The 23,336-nt window shown below is 41.0% G+C and overlaps 2 protein-coding genes across 3 annotated transcripts in view; one reads left to right on the forward strand and one right to left on the reverse strand.

Annotated features, from left to right (window-relative positions):
* GON7 (GON7 subunit of KEOPS complex) lies at window positions 1-9,650 on the reverse strand. Of its 2 annotated transcripts, XR_014712005.1 has the most exons (4): window positions 9,049-9,650; window positions 7,059-7,154; window positions 1,808-1,898; window positions 1-924 (listed from the first exon to the last, which is right to left on the reverse strand). XR_014712005.1 is itself a non-coding variant. In XM_084630673.1 (2 exons), the coding sequence occupies exons 1-2, from the start codon at window positions 9,257-9,259 to the stop codon at window positions 7,045-7,047; spliced, it is 321 nt and encodes a 106-aa protein (XP_084486799.1). In that variant the 5' UTR covers window positions 9,260-9,644; the 3' UTR covers window positions 5,908-7,044. The 2 variants fall into 2 exon arrangements, 1 of the variants encoding a protein (XP_084486799.1); XM_084630673.1 differs by lacking the exons at window positions 1-924; window positions 1,808-1,898 and having other exon boundaries at window positions 5,908-7,154; window positions 9,049-9,644.
* Window positions 9,598-23,336, forward strand: part of UBR7 (ubiquitin protein ligase E3 component n-recognin 7) — a 19,515-nt gene continuing 5,776 nt past the window's right edge. Inside the window, exons 1-9 of the mRNA XM_084630671.1 lie at window positions 9,598-9,847; window positions 10,945-11,078; window positions 12,177-12,237; window positions 12,372-12,467; window positions 16,150-16,203; window positions 17,596-17,701; window positions 19,937-20,124; window positions 20,830-20,961; window positions 21,356-21,518. Of these exons, the coding sequence (XP_084486797.1) occupies window positions 9,683-9,847; window positions 10,945-11,078; window positions 12,177-12,237; window positions 12,372-12,467; window positions 16,150-16,203; window positions 17,596-17,701; window positions 19,937-20,124; window positions 20,830-20,961; window positions 21,356-21,518 (1,099 nt within the window). The 5' untranslated portion in view covers window positions 9,598-9,682. The remainder of the gene's footprint in view (window positions 9,848-10,944; window positions 11,079-12,176; window positions 12,238-12,371; window positions 12,468-16,149; window positions 16,204-17,595; window positions 17,702-19,936; window positions 20,125-20,829; window positions 20,962-21,355; window positions 21,519-23,336) is intronic.

A 23,336-nucleotide genomic window follows, 5' to 3' on the forward strand; every position in this document is an offset into this window, starting at 1 on the left:
GTCAGTGATGATGATAAATACCATAGGGCAAGAACCGATGCCTACAGGACCCCACTGGAAATACATCCGCTTGATGATGATTCCCCATCAAATTGAACCATCCTATTTTAGTATGCCATAGAGGCGCTTACTTTGTGGCCCCTTTGGTTTTAGTGGAAATCAAAGTTTCTATCGTTGCTACACATTGTCAAGGAGTGCCCATTAACCAAATTCAGCAGCAGGCTCTGAGAGTTCCACTTGGCCACTGAGAACATTGCTTGGCTCGGCAAATCCACAAAGGCTAAATAAAGTTTCTAGCCCTTGGGGAGATAACCTTGTGAATGTTAAACCAGTGCAGGGCTGAGTCTTCCAAGAGGCAGAAGCAATAAGCCCAAGACAAGATAATTTATACCCCTTTTTGTGTCAGTTATGTGAATTCCACTATAATTATAATAAATGTTAACATTCTACTGTACTGCTGGAGCAGAAACATCCACCTGTTCTAGGACTGCCTGGATCTTGGGGAGATTACAGTCACTTCTCCTCTAGCTGTGTTTTCAGTGTTACTGTATTTAAACACAGCAGCTAAAACATTCTTAATCTTTCGTTTGCATTTGGAGCAATTCTGTTTCTGTGGTTTTAAATACCAGCATGGGTGCTAAGAACTGAACATACAATCTACCCTTTACAGGAAAGCAAGTGTAATAAAGTAATAATTGTGACGTGTAATAGCTAAAGAAGGAGTCTTGAAAAAGTGTTAAGTAGGAATGGAAGAATCAACTTTCTAAAGGCAGAGCTTTAATACTGTGATACAATTTTCTTAATTTTTTAAAATCTGTTTAAACCTATATAAACTTATTTAGAACATGAATTTCAAAGTTGCCAGGTACAAAGAAGAAAGTAGATCTGTGCCTCTGTGGGTAGGATCTTTTGCAGAAGAATGGCCTATAAGGGAGGAAATTTCAAAAAGTAACAAAAAAGGTAGTCTGATTCAGTGTCAAGCAATCGAGTGGCCTTTCACAGATTAGTCAGCTCTTCTATGTAACAGGCTGAGCCTTTCTGGATGGGGACAGCATACAGGAATGATTTCAGTAGTTGATGTTCATGGAAGAAGGCAGAATCACTTTCTATTTATACTAGTGGATCCAGAGAGCATCTGCTATGGAAATAGCTATGCAGAGAAATGCACAAACTATAACATAATTGGGGATATTTATGAAAGATTTGATATTAAGAGGGCTAGTGCAGAGACTGCTCACCAATATTTTACCACTTTACTGTCTAGACCTGCTTTGCTCAGGATTAGAGAAGAGGGTGGTAGAAATGCAGGGAGTTAGTCACCACCATTTCTAGCACCAAGGGAGCTGTGTCACTGGGAGATTTCCTTAAAATTCAGAGTTGGTAAGAAATCAAAATGAATATCAAACTTTCTAAACAGTTTAATTATAGAGTCATCTTTAAAAAGTAGTTTATCTTAAAGGCTTCTAGATACTCGCTAATGAGATTCTCTCATGTAGAATCACAGCTTCTTTAGAAATTGCATAACTTTAGACTTTTAAAATGATCTTAGCTTGTATTAGGGAATTTTATCAGTTGGCTTTAAATACTAAACATTTTCTAAGAGGTGGAAAAATGAATTACTGTAAGTTTTTAAGTTCATAATTATGGTACAAAAACTTCTTTTTGGTCACACTGTTCATCAGAGAACAGCTCCTATGAAGACTACAATAAGATCATGGGAATAAGACTACAGTTCTTCAACTTGCACTAGAAAATAGGAACTGCTGTAGAAGATCACATGAGAGAGCTGTGAAGTCCAATATCTTACCTTTGGTAATGGGTACAGTAAAACCTCAGAGTTACTAAGTGACCAGTCAACCACATGTCTCACTTGGACCCAGGAGTACACAATCAGGCAGCTGAAAAGATGGAGGGAAAAAAAGCAAATAAAGTACTGTGTTAAACAAACTACTAAAAAATAAAGGGAAAACATTTTTCTTCTGCAGAGTAAAGTTTCAAAGCTATATTAAGTCTCTTTTCAGTTGTAAACCTTTGAAAGAACAACCATAATGTTTTGTTCAGTTACAAACCTTTCAGAGTTACAAACAACCTCCATTCAAGATATGTTCAAAACAGTGAGGTTCTACTGTAATACCTGAAGTTTCAAAAAAAAAATCTTAAAAAAAAAAAAAAAAAAGCTGTTTGATAGGCCTTTCACTGCAAGGCTTTTTCTGTGGCTATTTCTGGCATACTTATTGTTGTAGCTGGTTCTTGGGTCTCTTGTCCAACGTTACATCCTTGTTGATCATCATCTCTAGTTTGACAACTTTGCAAATGCGGAGTTTGGTGTTCTCTTAGCCTTAAGAATGTGTATTAACTACCAACTCTAGTCTGACCTCACCACACATGCATGGTGTAAACTAATGCATGAAAAGATTAACTGTTTTAACTAACACCATGTGTTTCATTTTAAAAAGTTTGCATCAGCTATGGTTCTACTTAAGCCCTAGAATGCAAGCTCAACTCTTGCAAGTGACTGAGTTATTGTGTAAACTAGCAACTTGAGCATCTTATAATTGCTACTATTTTTTAAGAATGCATTTCTTGAACTTTTGTGTCTTTTGGGACTAAATGCATTGTGAATGAATAACTTTTTTAAACAATAAAACCTTAAAATTTTTCTGGTCTGGATTTTTGTTGGCTGGGGGAACAAATAGAGTGTAATTCTCACTGAGAAGTTTGAAATTCTCAACAGAGCAAATTAGTGCATGAATTCTTTCCCCCCATATGATCTTGTACTTGCCTTTTAAGAAGTGGGTTAGTGCTTAGAGGACAATAGATGCATTTAACACTAACCTAAATAAGCCTATTCTCCATTCTATGGTTCAATGTTACCTGTTTTGCTGATGCTCACTTTTTAATTTTGGTCTCAAGACTGCTCTATTCCTCAAATGTAGGCTATTCAGCACCTCCTCTTGAAAAATATTCCACTGTAGTGTCATGAATCCACTCATTATGGACCAACACTTCCCTTCTCCATTATTCATTCCGGATAAGAAGTAAGGCCTACTAGGGCAGCAGGCCAGAGCAGAAGCAGTCCTAAGGGAGTAAACATTAGGGAGAGCAGACACAGTGGACGGATGCGGGGCAGGGAGTTAGGAGAAAGAGCGGTAAGACAGCTGTTCAGCCATGCAGTTTACATAGGGGTTGAGGAAAAGTGACCCAGCTGGGTAAAGAGAAACAGGAAGCCTGCACAAGTGACAGAAAAGACTACATCAGAATTGCGCTGTGGTTCCAGAAAAGAGGCCCAGAGCAGTGGTGATGTAGGAGAGGTAATTGGCAGAAAGGCAGGGCACTAGCAGCACAGACACTTTGCTGAGAGAACAAGCCCATAAAGACATCAGAAGCAGAGAGTCTGGGGCAAGGACAGTTTTGCTTGTGCTTATGCGGCAGTCTTCTGCTCCCTTGGCTGAGCTGAACTCAAGCAGTGGCTGTTACCTAGAGATAGAGGACTTAGTTTTAAAGCGTAAAATATATTTTAAAGCATTTTTTTTAAAAACCAACATCCCCAGAAACCAGGTAATCCAACAGAATGTCCTGTACACAGTGAGTTCATCTCCACTGCACACTCCTTACAGCAGCACATAGAGTACATACACTATACCCACCCCTAGCACAGGTAAAAGTAGCAGTTTAGACAGTAAAGAACTTCTTAGGCAAGTAAAGACACACTATCCTGTGGCCATGTACCATCCACACCTCTACACTCAAGCAGTGCCGGCCCTATCTACACAGCTATTTTTAGCAGTGTAGTATCTTGCTGCTGGAGCCTTTCCCTGCCTCACGTTCACCACATAGGCTATCTTCACAGACCTGAGTTCTTATATTACCCAGACAGCCTCATTCATAACTTTGTTTTTATGCACCAGAGGGATGGGAAGTTTGTAGCCAGCTTTATCAGTTCATTTTCATCATTGGTTGCTGTGTTGTTTTCCAGACAGCACAATTAACCAACCTCTCTCTCTCACTGCCTCCACACACTGATTGGAAGCTAGACTCTTACTCTGGTGGCCAATTCCCTATGGGCTGGTACATGAGATACTACAGGAAACATACCCTAATCCAGTCACCCATCATTAGTGGGGAAAGCCAGGATGCAGCTGCAGGCACATAGTAGCTGGGCACGGAGGAAAAAAACCTCCAGGTACCTGGCCACAGTAAACTGGCCAATTCCACAGCCTCTTGGAAAAATGCCAAATTTTATGTTCATAGAACTGTGGCATTTATTGCAAACTAGGTGAGATTAACAGGGCAGTTCACACCTTTTAGGTCTATTAGTTCAGGCACCTTACAACTCAGGTAAGTATCCATTTGTACTCTGTTCACCTTTTCAAAGTAATCCTTGCAATCATGAGGGCTAGAAACAATTTTTTGTAAATGAAAGCTGAGATACTGGTACCCGATTCTACAGCTACAGAACATACAGGGCACTGGTCATACATTACATTGCAGAATAAGAGCGAAGCATAGTCAACTAACTTGCCAGACATCACATTCAGCCCTCATCAGACCAGCATCATCCACCTTCCATTAGAACACCCAAAGCAAGATGTAAGCTATTACAGTCGACATAGCTCCCGCTGTTTGAATAGTCAGTCTTGAATGCCTTGCTCTTCTAAAACTTTATTTAGAATCAGTTTAAATATACATATATTTTGATGTCTTGCCTAGTGCTAATCATCTGCAGCATAACATGAGACCAGAGTTCATTGTTCCATTTGTTATCTCTTGTCCCAGGCCTTCACTGAATAAAGTCACTACCTTGCAACCATATCCTCCTTGTCAGATACCATGCAGTAGACACTTGGATTTACATGGAGGATATCCAATGTAACTCGTGTAGAATGTGAACATCTTTATGTTCTGTCACTCTAGCAGCACTTAACAACCCCTCCCTTTTTAAATCAGAAACAGACTGCCAAACAAATTTATATGCAAAAAGATAATGAATTGTTTTTCAATTGTGTGGTAGTAAAATTTCAGGTTTACAGAGTAAATACATTCTGTTCTTTTGTGCATGCAATGCAAGTGTCTTTCATTACTTGCTCAGTGCAATTCAAACTGAGCAACAGGCTACAGCAGATGGCTAACACCACCATATGAAGGCAGAGTTGCAGATGCAATGGTAAACTTAACTCCTGTAAGATTAATGTTACAACCTGACTATTGCAGTTGTGTATTTTATGTATATTATATGGTGATACAATCAACCAGGTCAGGATCCCATTGTTAGGCCCAGCACAAACATGTACAAGAGACAGTCCCTGTTCCAAAAGGATTTATAATCTAAAGGCCTAGGTCCTGCAAGTTGCTCTGTGCAGGCAGACCACTGTGCCTGCAAAGCCCCCCTTTTTAATTGAGTAAGGAACTTCATGGGCAGAGCTCACTGCACAAGATTTAGCAGGTGAGTGAAAAACAAACCAGTGGAGGGGAGTGGGAGATCAAGATGGGGTAACAATGACAGGTTGTTTTAGCACACACTGACTGCCTGCACTCTTCATATATGTAATAAGCCAATCAAGAGCAGTAGTCACAGTAATCACTAGCTATTATTGCATGGCAGTATGTATAGCTACTAACTGATTAAAGCTTTTCCAACATAACCAGAACAATACACCAGCAACAACCTAAAAAGCAAAAATAATAAACGAAGAAAACCCTACTCATGCAGTGTCTCTATAACCCAAAAAGGGAAGTGAGACAGATACATGAAGTCCACCAGGGATTTTGGTACTCCCAAATTGTTTTTTCTGGAAGGCACTTAAAACACTGTAATGATGGGTGGCAAGGCAAATCCCTTAGACAGATAATGAATCCACAAACTTTCAGTGCTGACTATAGTGAAGTAATGAATGGTTCACAATGAGGGACCTATAAAAGCAGTTTATTTCTTTGTTTTATTCATATCTGATGTAATGGCTAAACCACACAAAACTAATTAACAGATCAGACACACTGTCAACCAAGTGAACCGCAAAACTGACAATGCTTACTGTACTTAATGCCCATATCCAAATAAAGACAAATTTTTACACAATACTTAGCACTTCCAGGGTATTTTATAATCCAATTCATCCTTACAACATTGTTGTGAGGTAGTTTATGGTTTTTTTAGATAGATAAGACACTGTTGGTGTTACATAACTGACACAATTCTCCTGACAATTTCTTGCATTTATTGGTTTAACACTGTATTTTAGTATTCATTTCAAATTATGGCACATTTTGTAGTTATTATTTGAATTATGGTGGTACCCAAAGCTACACGATTCTGATTCCAAATATCTATGTGTACGTCTTTGTAAAGTTAAGTGTTAAACACAAATGTACCTGAGACCCAACATCATAAACGGATCTTTTAGGCTTCTTGTAAAGCTGATCAACTTTTTTTTTTTTTTTAAATAACTACTTCCTTGCTAATGTATTTAAGCAGATCTGGAATACTCCAGTTATTTTATAAAGTCCCCTATCAATAGCACCCTTATATAAAATTGTTAGTTTGTTTCTTGTAGTTTAATATATTTCAGCAGAGTAACTTGCTTTTTCTTTTTTTTAAACTGTAACGTACTCTATTTTAAGAGTGGCAGGAAAAATACAGGGAGCTCAGAAGCAGTACAAATTAATATTGACTTTTAAAAGATTCAAAACCACATACTTCAGTGGCTAGATTAGTAAAGAGACACCTGCAAACAAAGGTTCCTCTTGACACTGGCAATCCGTAATTTCTTCCTCCCAAATACTTAAGAATTAATTTCTTTCCATGTAAGAGAATCTACAACATTACACTTCACTCTCTTTTTGTCAGGTATTTTATTAGTAACATTAAATACCAGAAAAAGAAAAAGACATTTTCCTTCTAAAACTTAACCAAAAGGAACACAAATGTAGTTGTCTAGTTTCCAAAAATAGTTTCTTCCAGAGGTACAACAGTGCAATATAAACACTAACATTTGCAACAACAGAAAAGTCTTTTTTTTTTAAATTAAATAGCTTTTAAGGCAATAGTTAGGAGTGCTGACTTTTTGTCCGTTTTAAAGGTGGTCCATCCACACACATTTTGACATCAGTGTTGTTTTCTTCATCTTCCTCCTCCGCCTCTTCCTCCCCAACATCACCTTTTAAAATTATAATACAAATTAATACTAGAAATACAAAAAATACTCACAAATCCATTTCCTGAGGAAAAACTGTGGATGGGTTAGAGGACAGAGAAACTCTTTTTTGCCAGGTGCCTTCCTGGAGCAAAAGTTGTGGCTGAAACATGCTCCCCCTGCCCCCTGAAACCATGTCATTCAAAGTTGTTTATTTATGGATTCTTCACATTCTTTATCTGTAAGTCCATACCATTTTGTTGTGTGATTCTGCACTGACACTATGTGTAGGATACAGACAAAACCCCACAAGACCTGCTTTTCTTATTGGAAAAGGTCACCACAAGTCTGAATGTTATGTTTCTATCCCCTAAGGTGGAGGGATTGTGATAGCTCTGACCCTCTAGAAATTACTCCTGTACAAAACATTCAACAGACTTACTGGGTTTTCTATTGGAACTGAATGATCAATGTGAGTGATTCTCCACCCTTTCTAGATCAGCACCCTCATCACCACACCAGGCGCCTTCCTATGTAGCACTGGGAGGGAAGGCTGATGGACTGGCAACCCCTGAACATGTGGGCTGAGTCAAAAGAGGATGCCGTGCAGTTACACACACCTGCCTCCAATCCACGTCTCTACCACCAGGGAGACAAATGAGGGCTGCCGTGCGCCCGCACACACTCGGGGCGATGGTGGAGCAGGGCTCATCTGGGCAACCCCAGCAGTCTCACGGCCAACTGAATCGGGTGACACACGAGCGCCTGGCACCCAGTTCTCACCGCACTGGGGCTTATGCTTTGTCACCCAACCCCTTCCCTCCCCTCCCCGTCAGCGCCATGCCCAGCTACTGCCCAGAGCAGGGGGGGGGAACTATGGACTGTGGGCCACTTCCGGCCTGTCAGACCTTTTAATTTGGCCCTCGAGCTCCACTGCCCTGCTTCACCCACCCCAGCGCTCCAGCCGGGGAATGGGGTCGGGGGCTTGCCCCGCTCCACCCACCCAGGAATGGGGTTAGGGGTTTGCCCCGCTCCACTGCCAGGCCTTTCTGCATTATGGGCGAGAGGACATGCATGTTACTCCAGCTGCACACCCCAAACGTGCCTCATGAGCCATCACAGCCTGAAACGTGCAAGCTCAGTTGCCTGCTACTTGTTGGCTTAGATGACTTTCCTAGCACCCAGAGGCGACTCAATTGTGGGCTGTTGGAAACTACATGAGAGGAGATTTCTGAGAGCAGGGGGCTAGTAAATCTCAATGAGTTCCAATGACGTGAAGCCTGACAAATCCAGGCCAACATTCAATTTGTGTTCAGACAGGAGCAAAATTGTGTGGTAAAATCCACAAACAGCCCAGTAATTATTGTAAGAGTGTCCCTGTTTGAACAAGTTTCAGAGTAGCAGCCGTGTTAGTCTGTATCCACAAAAAGAACAGGAGGACTTGTGGCACCTTAGAGGCTAACAAATTTATTTGAGCGTAAGCTTTCATGGGCTACGGCCCACTTCATTGGATGCATGCAGTGGAAAATACAGTGGGGAGATTTATATACACAGAGAACATGAAACAATGGGTGTTACCATACGCACTGTAATGAGAGTGATGGTTAACACCCATTGTTTCATGTTCTCTGTGTATATAAATCTCCCCACTGTATTTTCCACGGCATGCATCCAATGAAGTGAGCTGTAGCTCACGAAAGCTCATGCTCAAATAAATTTGTTAGTCTCTAAGGTGGCAGAAATCCTCCTTTCCTGTCGGAACATGAATTTTTAGTTTCCTGCGCATTCATGGCCCGCCACACAATTTCCATACCCAGAGGTGGCCCTCAGCCCAAAAAGTTTGCCCGCCCCTGGCCCAGAGCCACTCAGCCCCACCCCGACTCCAGCAGCTCCGCCGCAGGCCCCGCGCCTCACTCACCCAGTGACCCCGCTGCGGTCCCCGCCCCCGCGAGCCCCCCGCGCTCTTGCTCCACTAGGGGCGCGAGCAGCGCCGAGACCTGCTCCTGCAGCTGGGACAGGCCGCGCAGCAGCCCCCGGAGCTCCCCACCGGCGCCGGCCTCAGGCTGGCAGCGCACGCGAAGCGGCCACTCCTGTCCCTCGCGCCCGGTCAGCTGCGCCCGCAGCTCCATCCCCGCAGCCCGGCCTGAGGGGCAGAGACCGGCAGCGGAACTGCCCAATCGGAATCCGTCCTACGCGCCCTAACCCGGAAGCCCTCGGCGCCCACGAGGCAACGGCCCCTCCAAACTCGCCCCAGGAGCCGAACGGCGCGCGCAGCAACTCTCGCGGGGGCCATTACGCGGGAATTGTCCGACCGCCACCTGCCCCGTCATGTGACACCGCCTCCTCCGTCATGTGGTACTGACCAGCCCCGCCCCACCCTGTGTGACTTGTTGCTATGCGCCCCGTCGGCCCGTGTCACGCGCTGAACCCTTGTTTTGCGGTCTTCCGTGTCACGTGGTGTGTTGGCAGTTCCGCTTCCGTTGTGGCGGCGCCCCCCAGCGTTGGGTCTCGTTTCCCGCCTTGTGCCGTATCTGCCTCGGTCGGATCCCGCGATGGAGGCTGCGGCCGGGGGCGCTGAGCCCGCTGGCGGCTGCGCGGGGGCCCCGGAGGAGCCCGTGGTCTCGTTGGCTGACGTGCTGGCGGAGAACGAGGAGCTGGAGAAGGAGGCGCGGGCGGTGCTGGGTGGGAGCGATCACGAGCGCTGCAGCTACTCCCAGGTGAGGGGGCGGCGCCGGGCGAGCGGGCGAGCGAGCCAGAGGCTCGGGCCGGGAGGCGGCGGAGGGGTGGGAGTCTCCTGCAGGCGGAGAAGAAACAGCGGGGGACGGGCTCGGGGCTGAGGCAGCTGTACGGGGAGCGGCTCCCCGGGGCGGGGCAGGTGTGGGGCGATGGGGGGGGGCGGCGAGGGAACAAGCGGGGTGTGTGTGTGGTGAGGCTGTTGCGGGGCGGGGTTAGTCTTTGATTCTCTTCAGGAGTCCCTAGGTGGGGTCCTTATTGAGCCAGAGCCCAAGTGCCACTGGGGGCCGGGGGCTGGTGCTTGGCCTCCCCTTGTGCCTTGCACTCGGTGCCCCCTTTGTGGCAAGCTCAGTGGCAAGGCTGGACTGCGGAGATGGTGCCTCTGGGGCAGAGGGGGAGGTCCAACATCCTTGTATTTTGGGATACCCTGTCTTTGGTAGGGTGTCTTTCTGTGCTCTTTCTCTCTCCCACACATGGTTTGCAGGCTGATAGTGGGGCTACACAACAGCACAGTTCAAGAGTTTACCCCATCAGACAAAATGCAGTCATTGGCTGGCAAATGTTATGTGATGGTCATTGGTGGGAGACAAAGTTGGGGTCTTTGCCTGCTCTGTGGGTAAATAGAGAACTTGGTGTCCAGAGCACTCTGCCTAGCTTTGAACTCACTTAACCCATAGTTTCCTCTCCAACAAATTATCCCACTCCGTATTTCTTCAAGTACAGGGCTGAGGGCGCATGTCACATATTGCAAGAGCCTAGTCTTGAAAAAAAATTTTCATTTCCAGGGCCTGGAAACATATATTCATATCTTCATGGCATTTATTTTAGTCTATCCCCTTTTAAAGAGCTATTCATAGGTCAGCATTTTGGACTACAAGAAGGCACTTGGCAACTTTGGGAATGTACTAACTAAATGACTTGTACTGTATGTTTGTTGCACCCACTGTCAGCTTGCCCACCAAACACTAACTTGCTCCTAAATCCAGTTCTTCTGACACAAACTGCATTTACTACTTCAACAGCGAGTTATCTTCCTTCAATTATTTCTGCATTTCTATAGTCATTTATCTTGTCATTGTAGGGTGCTGTGAAAAGACAAGCCTTGTATGCCTGCAGTACTTGCACCCCCCCAGGAGAAGAACCAGCAGGAATCTGTTTAGCCTGCAGTTATGAATGTCATGGCACGCACAAGTTATTTGAACTGTATACAAAAAGGTAAAGCTTTTTCGGAAGAGGAAGATATTGGAGTAATTTCTGAGACACTTTTTTTTATTTGTCATATTGTGAAGAAGTAAAGCATCACACCAAAAAGTCATCTGTGCCTTTATGCTAAGTGCCCATCTTCTTAAAGAGGTGTTGGTATGTGTGGAAAACATTTGCTGGTTGCAGAGGCAGAAATGGCACGGAAGAGGTTCACAGTACAGTTGGGTCCTTTCATTAAAGCAAATACTACATGGGTTTGGGGGGAGTTGATTTCAGGAAAAAACAACATTGATTTTAAAAAAACCTATTTTCAAAGTACAGATTATGTTTCTCTGTTAAATTATAAAGTATTCTTGTTCACATGCTTTATAAGCACTTTTATTCATCGTAAAGAACTTTCTAAATATTAAGGCCTGCCACGTGCATCTGAATCAAGTAAAATACGTAGTGTTCACAGTGCTAATCATTGGCATGCAGCCACCTCTTGGGTAGAATGTAATGGCTGTTCAACAAAACACAGCACTACTACCCAATAGTGTAGATTAAATGAAGAAAAATATTTGAATATATTAGGTGAAGATTATCATCAGAATGTATTGAAACTGAATCTTTGGTAGGCAGATGTAATGCCCAAGGGAGAGTTTTCCCACCTAGAGCACCCCAACTAATACCCCTCTTAGTACAAACATTTCAGTGTGATCTTGAATGATCGTAAGTGGGAAGGAGTTCAGTTGTATCTCTCATCCAAAAGACAGTATGTCCAGTAATACAGGCTCCCATGACATCCAACTAACTTAGGCCCCAGTCTTGCAAACAGTAAAACATGTGTTTGCCTTTACGCATGTGAGTAGTTACAGCAGCAACAATTAGATCTTCCATTGAGGTTTCCCAGCCAAATACTGATGTAACTCAACACTGCTGAGCTGAGATCTGACAATCACAGCATGAGATGGAAAGGCTTCAGGACAGTCTAGCCAATTCTCACATATGTTTTTGTTTAAATAGCTTGTGAGAGCGTGTCACAGCTCTAAATAAGGAGCACTTATAAGAATAAGACATTATTTTAAGACAGCATAAACAATCTGAACTATTATGTCTCTTTCTTTCCAGAAACTTCCGCTGTGACTGTGGAAACAGCAAATTCAAAAATTTGCAGTGCAAGCTATTTCCAGTAAGTTTATGTGGGTCATCTCTTAGGAGATTAGAATAGGACAAGAATTGTCTTCAGGTTGTACAGTCTCTCAAGAAAGTTCATGTTTTTTCACCAGGTTGTACATTAAAACATATACCCCATTTCCCTTCTAGGAAAAGGGAAAAGTGAATTCAGGCAATAAATATAATCACAACTTCTACGGATTATACTGTGTTTGTAAAAGACCTTATCCTGATCCTGAAGATGAGGTAAGAAATGCACAATTAGTAATAATACTATGGATAAAGTGCACAGACTTTTTTTCTGCATAGAATTTTGATAAATGCAAAGTAATACACATTGGAAAACATAATCCCAACTATACATATAAAATGATGGGGTCTAAATTAGCTGTTACCACTCAAGAAGGAGATCTTGGAGTCATTGTGGATAGTTCTCTGATAACATCCACTCAAAAAAGCAAACAGGGTGTGGGAAATAATTGAGAAAGGGATAGATAAGACAGAAAATATCATATTGCCCCTGTATAAACCCATGGTACGCCCAGGTCTTGAATACTGCGTGCAGATGTGGTTGCCCCATTTCAAAAAAGATATATTGGAATTGGAAAAGGTTCAGAAAGGGGCAACAAAAATTATGAGTGGTATGAAACAGCTTCCGTGTGAGAGGTGACTAATAAGACTGGGACTTTTCAGCTTGGAAAAGGGATGACTAGGGGGGGGATATGATTGGGGTCTATAAAATCATGACTGGTGTGAAGAAGGTAAATAAGGAAGTTTTATTTACTCATAACACAAGAACTAGGGGTTACCAAACGAAATTAACAGGCAGAAGGTTTAAAACAAACAAAAGGAAATATTTCTTCACACAACATATAGTCAACCTGTGGAACTTTTTACCAAAGGATGTTGTGAAGGTCAAGACTATAACAGGGTTCAAAAATGAACTAGATAAGTTCATGGAGGATAGGTCCATCGATGGCTATTATCCAGAATGGGCAGGGATGGTGTCACTAGCCTCTGTTTGCCAGGAGCTAGGAATGAGCAGTAGGGAATGGATCACTTGATGATAACCTGTTTTGTTCATTCCCTCTGGGGCACCTGGCATTGGCCACTGTCAGAAGACAGGATACTGGGCTAGATGGATCTTTGGTCTGACCCAGTATGGGTGTTCTCATGTAGAATGATGATCATCAAATTCTTCCACAGAATGGACTCCATCTTAACAGAGAGATCTTACCTGTGGTGTTACTTTTGTTAATCATTTTACATAGTAGTCTGCATTTGCATAATGTTTAAGAGTACAATTATGTTTTGCCTTAAGATAGACAAGGAAGACGGGCAATAAATTAATGCTGTTTCTCCATTCAAAAACTTAAATGAAGGGCCAGCCCCGCATCAACAGATAAAATCATGCTTCATTTTACCCCTACATCCTGATAAATTAATGCTGGGCAGTTCCCACAATAAAGTGAGTCAGCTTGTGTGTTAATCTTGGATTTCCAATTATTTTTTTATCATAATGTCTCAACTCTGTATTTGTTCACCTGAAAATTCAAAATAATAATAAACCCCCCCTCAGATTATTAAATAAAGCACATTCTCTAAGAAATTAATGACAAAAAACATATTCCATATCAAAGTTCCCAGCACTAGTATTGTACATTATGAAGCCATCATATCTGAATTAAAATTCACCACTTTACTTGACTGGCACATAATATTTCAGGGTTTTTTTTTTTCTCTTCAAAATATTGAATTATAGCTAGTCTGTCTCTCACCTCTTCAATGGATAAGGAAAGTTAGAACGTGTTTATAGTATTTTGCTAAATATTTTGTATTTTTGAATAGTATAAAATATTACTAAAATATACTTGTATAAGAAATAGTGAATTCTTGTCACAGAGGGCATCTTGGGAATAGGCAATACCAAAATAGCAAATGCAGAAAAACAAACATCTGGTTTCTTGTTAAACCCATATGAATGTATAAATTAATATGACAAACACTATAATTTTGAAGTACAGTACAACATCAACTCTGCCAAGTTTTGGGGCATTTAGCACTTTATTATGAAAGACTATTTAAAAACAACAATGCTTTAATAATAAACCAAAGTGTCTTGTATTATGCTTGACAGAATTCTAAAGTTGAATTAGCAGGTCTAGCTCTCCTACTGCAAACCTGATGAGACTCCTAACATAAATACCTCTTTCTGCTTCTGATGTGTCCATTATTTATACACTTCCACTTATGAGAAAGGGGTCGTAAGTGCACTGCAGTGAAGAGATGATTTTTGTCTGTCTTTTTTGTTGTGAGTGTGTGACCAGTTGTCATCCCCGGGGTGAAGCCTGGAAGCCATTGGAACTACTGTGCTCTCATACCATTCAGCTGGGTTGGCCTCCCACACTGCTCTGCTGGTGATGCCCAGCCAGCCCCTCCAGGCCCTGTTATCACCCAACAGGACAGTAGGTAGCACGCCTGTCACCTGAGTGCTTTACCTAAGCCGCTCATGGACTGACAATGAAGGCACCAGCCAATTTCCCAGCTCCCCAGCCTTGCACCCCTACTAGAGTATAAACCCAGAATTATACCATCTTGCACTGTACAGGGTTCTGTGTAGTGCAAGCTCATTAAATTAGTCTGCTTCCCCCTCGATGTGGAGAAGATATGCAACAGCCCATGCTTACAGAGCCAAGCTTCTGACACTTCATTTAAAAACACACTGGTTAAGATAAAACAAGTTTAGTAACTACAGACAGATTTTAAGTGATAGCAAACAGATCAAAGCAGATTACCTAGGAAATTAAAATCGCAATCTGTCTCACACAAACTAGATAGGATTTGAATCAGCAATATCTCACCCTGACTGATGATACAAGCAGATTTTAGCTTCCTTACACATGCAGGAAGCTTTTTTTCTTTCCCACCTGGGACCCTGTTCCTCAGTTCAGTCTTTGTTCCTCCAGTGTTTCCAGGTATTGTCTTGTAGGGGAGTGATTCCTACTCATGAGGTCACTTCCCTCTTATATAGTTTTTCCATATGGCAGGAAACTCTTTGTTCCAAATCAGGTTTCCAGCCCAGTTTGTAGAAAAGTACTGGTACCAAAATGGAGTTCAGTATCATGTGATTTGGTCACAAGCCCTTGCATGTTCCCACTGAGTCATGGCAGCCATTGCCCATAGCTGACTGAAGAGTCCAGAGGTGAGGTTAAGCTCTTCCATTGTCTTTGTTGATGAACTATTAGCACTGGGTAGCTTCTTCATTGTTTTACCTGAAAGGCTAGTTGTGGATGTTTCCAACTTCATATCTTTGTTACACATACATAGCAAAACTTCATAACTTCACATACAATCCAATGAGATATTAATGTTTAGCAGATAAGACTTTTAGAATGATACTTCACAAGGCATACTTTGTACAAAACATAGCATAATTACATCACAATGGTAAATTTGGAGTGCAGAATGTCACAGAGAGCATATCTGGCAACAATGCAAAAATAATCTTGTTAGACAATTGGGAATCTCTAGTCGCCAGAATATAACAAATTACAAGTGCTTCAAAGGGATAGCTCAGTGGTTTGAGCACTGGCCTGCTAAACCCAGGGTTGGGAGTTCAATCCTTGAGGGGGCCATTTAGGGATTTGAGGCAAAGATTAGGGATTGGTCCTGCTTTGAGCAGGGGGTTGGACTAGATGACCTCCTGTGGTCCCTTCCAACCCTGATATTCTATGATTTAATAAAGACTTCTATGATGTAATAAAACTTTGGCTGGTGAGGCTGTAAGTATTTATCATGGCTATGCGATTTAAGTGTCTCACTGTGGAAAGTGATTCACTTGTATATTCTTCAGAATACATGGCACTTAAAGTCCTGTGAGAAACTTTGAAGGTTGATATTATTGCTAATAATATAACCATTCTTCTAGATCCCAGATGAAATGATCCAGTGCATAGTTTGTGAAGACTGGTTCCATGGAAGGGTAAGGATATGTATTTAACAAAATTGTCATCTTGTCTGGAAATAGGCTAAAATTAGTGTTTTCCTTATGGCAAATCTTACTTGGAAAGGTAGACAGGGATCTTTTGAGAACCAGGGCAAGAGTTTTCAGATTAGCTCTTTTCAGGCTGTACGAAAAAACCTAAATCTTTATTCTTGCATGCTGGCAGTCCTCATGATGAACTAGTACGCAAAATGGAGAGGACCTCTACTTTATTCAAGGTTGCTCTTATTATATAAACTAGTCCTAATAAGTGACAATAGACATCTAAAACTTTGTTTTATGGAAGACTGTTCTGAATGATAGCGTTTCATTGGAATTGGAGAAGGTTATTGAGCACACCATTATCAACTGTGATCATGATCTGTGGTGAATGGCAGCTCATTTAATGGGACATTAACTTAGAGCCATATCTATTTTGGATAGGAGGGAACAAGCTGCACACTCAGTGCCTGATTAGGAACTTTAGGGAAGATTTTTTTCAAGGCAAATGGCCAAGGCACCCAATTACCATTGAAAGTAAATGGGAGTTGGGTGCCTGGGTCACATTGTTGCCTTTGAAAATCACCTGCTTTATGCAGGGTTAGGGGTTCAGCTTATCATGTTGGGAAGGGTAGATGGTGAAATTCAAAACCAGACTGAAGCAAGTAGAATGGTTGAAGTCCTGGAACAAAGACATGAAATAGGAATATTGTTGGTATAGTATATCTTGCATTAATTATAGACGCTCTGATTCAGATAAATCATAGCATTTTTTTTCCTAAATGTTTTGTATTAGATATTAAGTATTTTTGATGAATATTCTAGCTGTAATTATAAACATTTGTCAAAAGAAAATGGAGGTAATTTTATTCATCTTGATGTTTCTCACCAGTTTGTTTGAAGACAGTTTAGATTTTGTATCTAACTCTTTTCACATTGCTTCCATTCTGAAGCTGGATACAATGTTTTATAAACCTCGTTCAGCATTTAGAGAATCTCAGATTACTAAATAAGAGGGCTACTTAAAACTGCAGTGTGTGGTAGCTGTCCTTTTAGGATAGTCAAGATTTGAAAGTATCCATAAGTATTCCCGCTGTCTTGGCTGATGGAATCCAGACTTCTCGGGGGATTGACATGTGAAGAGAGGCTAATAATCTGGATACATTCCTTAAATTTGATTGGTCCTCTCTCATCTTCTAGCAGTACGGATGCTAGGTATGGAGGACAAACTGGGGATAATATACTGATAATGGAAATACTGAAAACATGAGGGAAGAGGTGGGCATGATGCTTGTTTTTCTGCCACTAAACCTAGAGCAAAAAATACTCTGCAGAATCTATTAATTTGCAACTAATGTGTCTCTGTCATATGTTCCTATTTCTTCTTGACAGCACCTTGGTGCAGTTCCCCCTGAGAGCGGGGACTTCCATGAGATGGTGTGCCAGGCCTGCATGAATTGCTGTGCTTTTCTTTGGGCGTATACTTCACAGTTAGCAGGTAAAATTAGGAGAGCTGTATTAATATTTTCATTCTATAAACCTCCCAAACATAGCTGACTTAACTCACATAAGCCTATCAAGTGGAAGACATATTTGCTGATAAGGCTGAAGAGATTGTGTTACTACTTAGACAAAAACCTCAGGCAATAAAGTAGCTTATGTGGCAACTTTAGGTTTTTTGCTTTATAAAAAAAGGAAGGCCTAATTCTTAAGTTTTATAAAATCTTATTTTTTTTTAGTTTTGAAAGTAGTTTATAAGTGTATTTTCTCAGCGTAGGTGTTTATGGCAAATATTGCAAAAAGACTTGATTCTTGCCCCCCGGTGTTTATGTTCTAGGCTAAATCAAAATTACTGAAAAGACATTACAGCACTGGGCGTAGGTATAGGGAAACAGAGGTTGGGGGAGAGATGATGTTGGAGTAACTTTGAATGGACCCTGAAGGGTGATTCTGCATTGAATGGATTTGGAGAGTTCCCCTTTGTTCTGTTTGGGATGTGGTCTCTCCTAGGGAAAACAACTCTCCAGTTGTCTAATCAAAATAAATACAGGAGTCCTAGTGTTCTTTGCTGCACATTCTTCTCTTCAGAAGTAGAAGTAATGTAGGAGCTAGAAAGAAAGGGAATCATCTTCCCTTTGGGCACGACAGGGAATGGATCACTTGATGATTACCTGTTCTGTTCATTTCCTTTGGGGCATCCAGCATTGGCCACTGTCGGAAGACAGGATACTGGGCTAGATGGACCTTTGGTCTGACCCAGTTTGGCTGTTCTTAAGTTAAATTGCTTTGCTCCACAGCAGGTGGCTGGCTGAAGGTGCTCACTTCCAAATGGTTGATTATATCAATTGCTGATTATGACCTGTCAGGTCATAAAAAGTTGGCTACCTCAGGATGTGTCTAAGGGGTTGATGTCCAAGGATTTCATACATGGAATCCTCTTGTAGTATAAATACATGACAGTGCTTTTTCTTAGAATAGGTATGGCATGGAGCATACACTTGATTACATGTCAAAGAAGTAAACCCATTATATACGGGGAACCAAATAGCATAGTTATATAATATGCTCTAGCACTGTAGTGCTCTTGGTGCTGAGAGTGCTTCACTAAATCATGAAGGAAGCTAGTGGAGGTCTATCCATTTTTATATCCCCCAGGATTGCTTTGAAAAGAGATGAGAGGCTTTTCCCTGGTAAAATAACTAAGAGGTAAAGAGCAAACTCTGTAGCACATGGTCTCAGTGAAATGTTTGATCACTTTGATTAATATTCGATCACTCTAGAAAATTATGTTGGCAATTTCACTGACTGAGGGAGAAGCAGTGCTCTTAAGGAGCAGCAGTCATGTCTTTCATGCTTCAGAATTTAAGAGCATCTGCAACAGTGTGTTCCAGGTCTTGAGAGTGATGTGCTTATGTATGTTTGCTTAATTTTATTTGTAATTGATTCATAATTACACTTTATAGATATATATGGAGAAATTATTTAAACCAGTTTGTTTTTTGAGAAGCCTCTGTAAAATTGGGAGACTGTTTCATCATCCTCACAGAATATTGTTCTTTTTGTTTGTCTTTAAGACCTCTGTAAACATTCTAAAAGTGTATTTTATAATAAATTAAACTTTTTTTGGTTTCTTCCTTCTGTTTGTCTGAAAAAAATAAAGTTTCAAGCGTATATCAGGAATAAAATAATACTAAAATAAAATCAGAGAAAGTACCTGGCTACCATCCAATCTTTTTCAAATACCAATGAATTTCAAGAACTCAGAGGAAGACTAGCATCCTAGGAGCGTTCAGCACTGTGAGAAATCATGGTATTCCCCCTCCCCCGTTTTCTCCATTATTTTCCAGTAAACTCTAGGCTTTCAGGATGAAAGAACAATGAAAGTTTTCTTTTCTGCTTTGGAAGTGGGAAGGCACAAAGGAGTTAAGCAGTTTAAATCGGTCTTTCAGTTAATAAAAATAAACTTACTGCGACTTGTTCTTTAACACTGTTTTTGCAGTAAGAGGCGCGAGGGGTATGAGGAAGCTGTGATAAAAGATTAAGCAGTTTTATTATTGTTTAATGAGAACATGATGTCCCCAGATAGCTCTAGAATATATCCTTGTTTTTATTGAAGTGTACATTGCAGTTTGAGCACTTGTATGACAAAAGAAATCAAAAGTATCAAAAGAAATTCTGAAACGGATTTCTTTGTCCAGCAAGCTTATGTTAGTTATGGATATACATTTTCTAGTTCCTACTGTGACCAAAGTGACCTCACTTGAAGATGAAAGGATTGTGCTGAATGTCAAGGAAACTGAAGAACAGAACAGAGAAGTCAAAAAGGAAAGTGGAGGAGATCTCCAAGGGAAGATCAAGGAGGAAGAGCAAGTTGAACAGTATAATGAGCCATCTACTAGTTCTGGGTCGAAATGTCCAGAGGTAAACTGCACATTTTTCTTATGGTCTTATGTTCCCGCTCTGCTTAGTGTGGGCAAAGCTCCTCTTTTGGTTGTGTGAATGGGAAACATATATTCCATGCTCCCTTTCTATACTTCATCTACTTAAATATTACTCAAAGTTTATGTAATTGTCCTAGCACAGTCTCCACTGCAGTGGACGTGCCAGTAAATACTGCTGTGAAAGGTTAATGTGTCAGTTGATCAGCCAGTAGACCAGGGCATACAGGAATACAGTATGTTCAGCAAAGATCTTCCATTCCTCTTCTGATGTCACCCCCTTTGTTACTTGATCAGCCTGAGATCACTTCTAAATTTGTTTGCTAATGTGGAAGTACCACCCACTGTAACTGTGCCATCAGGCTAGCTCAGATCTGATTTCTGAGCCCTTTCTAGCTTTTGCATTGAATCTGATGTTTATTTGTAAGAAGGATAATCAATTAATTTAGAGTATGAATGTCTTTAGCAGTTTTAGTTGATTCTCCTGGGTATACAGCAGTGTCTTAATTCGAACTTTACTCTGAACACCACATTAGGGAGCTTTAAAAAAAAAAAAAAAGGGGGGGGGGGGAGATCAAGGCAGGACAGTATTGTAGCTAAGAAAAGGACAAACTGGAAAAAACCTGAATTAAACCCCTTTGAAATAAAATAGAAGTGAAAAATACTGACTTGTTTCATTTTAATTCAGACAGTTACAAAGAACGATAAACCGGTCTGTAAGCTGCAAGAACTCCAGACCAAACAGTCTCTGAAGAAGGATGCTGCCACCTTTTGGCCGTCTAACTGGCGGAGTAAATTGTGCACATGCAAAGACTGTTTAGTATGTATGCATTTTGTTTTCTAGGCTAACATTTATATTAGTTCCTTGAAGACTCTACTGAGAGAAGTCAAATAAGAGTTTGTAAAACTTCCTTGTTCTGAATGTAAATATCTACTGGAAAACATTCCACTAACCTAAGGAAACAAGTGTGGATCTTATCTGATGACTTTCTCATCTTCAGAATTAATTGTATATAATAGCCTGTGAACATTTTGTATTTATTTACCTACTGTCTAAAGTAAGCACAGTTCTGGAAGCATTCACAAGAAATGGCTGAAATACTTGCAGATATAAAACAATGTGGTAAATGTTATTTCTTTGCGAGAGGGCTTGAAAGGTTGGCAGATGGTCCGTAAAGTTTAAGCTGGAAAATAACTTTTACTTTACTCTTCAGAAAATGTATTCAGAACTGGATGTCCAATTCCTGATTGATGAATGTGACACTGTCTTGGCCTATGAGAATAAAGGTACAAGTGACCAGGAAACAGACAGAAGAGATCCTTTAATGGACACGCTTAATAGCATGAACAGAGTCCAGCAAGTAGAACTCATCTGTGGTAAATATAACTTCATTTTGGGAATTCAGCATAGCATTTTAAATACATATCTTACCTAAAAGAGCTATTTAATAGACTTTCTACTTAAATAGCAACCGTGTCTTTAAAAAGCAACTTATAAGAGACTATTTAACTAGCCTCCAGACAAATTTCTATAGGAAACCTTGAATGTTTTTGTCTCCAGCCTGTTGTTTACTATTTACATTAAAGTAGTAGATTTTCTAGAAACTTCTGCTTGTTTTCTAATTCAGCAGGTCGTCAGTGTTCTGGCAGTGGTAATTTCTTCTCGAAAGTTGACATGTTAGTATTAGCTAGCTTTGTTTTCTGTGTTCATACATTATGTATATAGTATCAACAGTGCAAATACAATTTCCCTGCCCTGCACAGCTGTCATTAGAAGTAGATAATAGGCAGGGAAGGGTAACCATGAAAAGCATAGCACTGAACGAGGAAGTCAAGCACTCGCTTAATTTTACTGTTTAGTTAGCTTCTTATATGCATTATTTGCGGGGTGGGGGAATTGTCAGCTTCAGGGCAGATGGAATTTCCTGACAGTGTTCTGTGGAGTATACCCAAACTCTGGTCCAGTGTCTGTAGACATGAAGATGGAGGTACTTGAAAAAATGGTGCAACAGTCCCTCTACAAGAGGCTGCACTATATCTGACGTGTTTGAGCATTTCTGAGCCAAAAAGCCAGAGTCCTGAGTCATAAATTAGGGCTCCTACGTGGAAGACACTGTCAATTGTATCAACTCATGCTCTTACCACTTTTCTGAAGAACACAATGTGCCAGTGTGACTGTATTGTACCTCAGAGTAGAATCTGTTCTGCTCCAGTGAACTTAAGCTAATAAACCCTCGAGGCTTTGAACAAATGAAGCTCGCTTCACATATAAAGAACAGCTAGTACTGATGTATTAATTTATTCATAGCGCTTGATTCTTAGGTTTGTTTTGTCCTTAAAATGCCCATTTAAGCTGGTTGCTCTAAGCACAGGGGAATTCCCTTATATAGAAAGTATGTGTCAGTGATGTTAGGCATAGGGGTGGTGTCAGAGTATGTGTTCATGCTTGGTTGCTCCTAAAAATCAGTGGTTTAGGTTTAAAATTTACAAGAACAGAACAAATTGCTTGATTCTTGCTCAGTTAATTCTCATTCAGAAAGGTACAGATTGCTATATGTAACTTGCTGTGGGGAGGTGTATTGTGAATCTGGTAAGGAAACAGTGGGCTGAGCTGAAGACTTGCCAAGTCCTAGAAATGGAATCTGTATCCTATGCTCTCTGATCCATCTCATTTAGTGTTGATAGTACTTCGCTTTCCTCACAGCCAGCTCGTCTGCCCAGGCAAATGAGGTACAGCCTAACCAAGAATTCCTAAAAGCTGCAAGATAGATTTTCCATAGTCTTTGTTATTAAATTAATATAGATTTACACTTAAACATAGATATTAAATAAGTTCACAAATCCACAAGAAGTGTTTGTGATTTGATTTAAATCTGACACAACTCACTGTCCAGTAGTGAAATGCAATGCCAAAAAGTTAGAAGAATGTAGTGCTGCATGAGGCTCAAATCTTGGTAAAGCTAATATTGCCCCAAGGACCTACCTTGATACCATGGCAAGTTACCACACCAAGTCGTCAGTTTATAAAGGTGTTGCTATGGTAACCACCGTTGGAGGCCATGGCAGGATTGTAGCAGATAAGGCCAGTTCTGAACTTGGTGACGTGTGTTTTGAATTTGAGATTTTAAAATTTTCAGTAATGGCTTCTGTAGAAAATGACATTGTGTGTGACCTGAGAAAAAGAGGATTTTCATT

The sequence above is a fragment of the Lepidochelys olivacea genome (assembly GCF_965140295.1).
Source record: "Lepidochelys olivacea isolate rLepOli2 genome assembly, chromosome: 6".
NCBI lineage: Eukaryota > Metazoa > Chordata > Testudines > Cheloniidae > Lepidochelys > Lepidochelys olivacea.

Coding starts and splice junctions, on each gene's coding strand:
- GON7 (XM_084630673.1), bottom strand. CDS start 9,259: ATGGAGCTGCGGGCGCAGCTGACCGGGCGCGAGGGACAGGAGTGGCCG. Junction 7,155..9,048: donor GACCGCAGCGGGGTCACTGG/GTGAGTGAGGCG, acceptor TAATTTTAAAAG/GTGATGTTGGGGAGGAAGAG.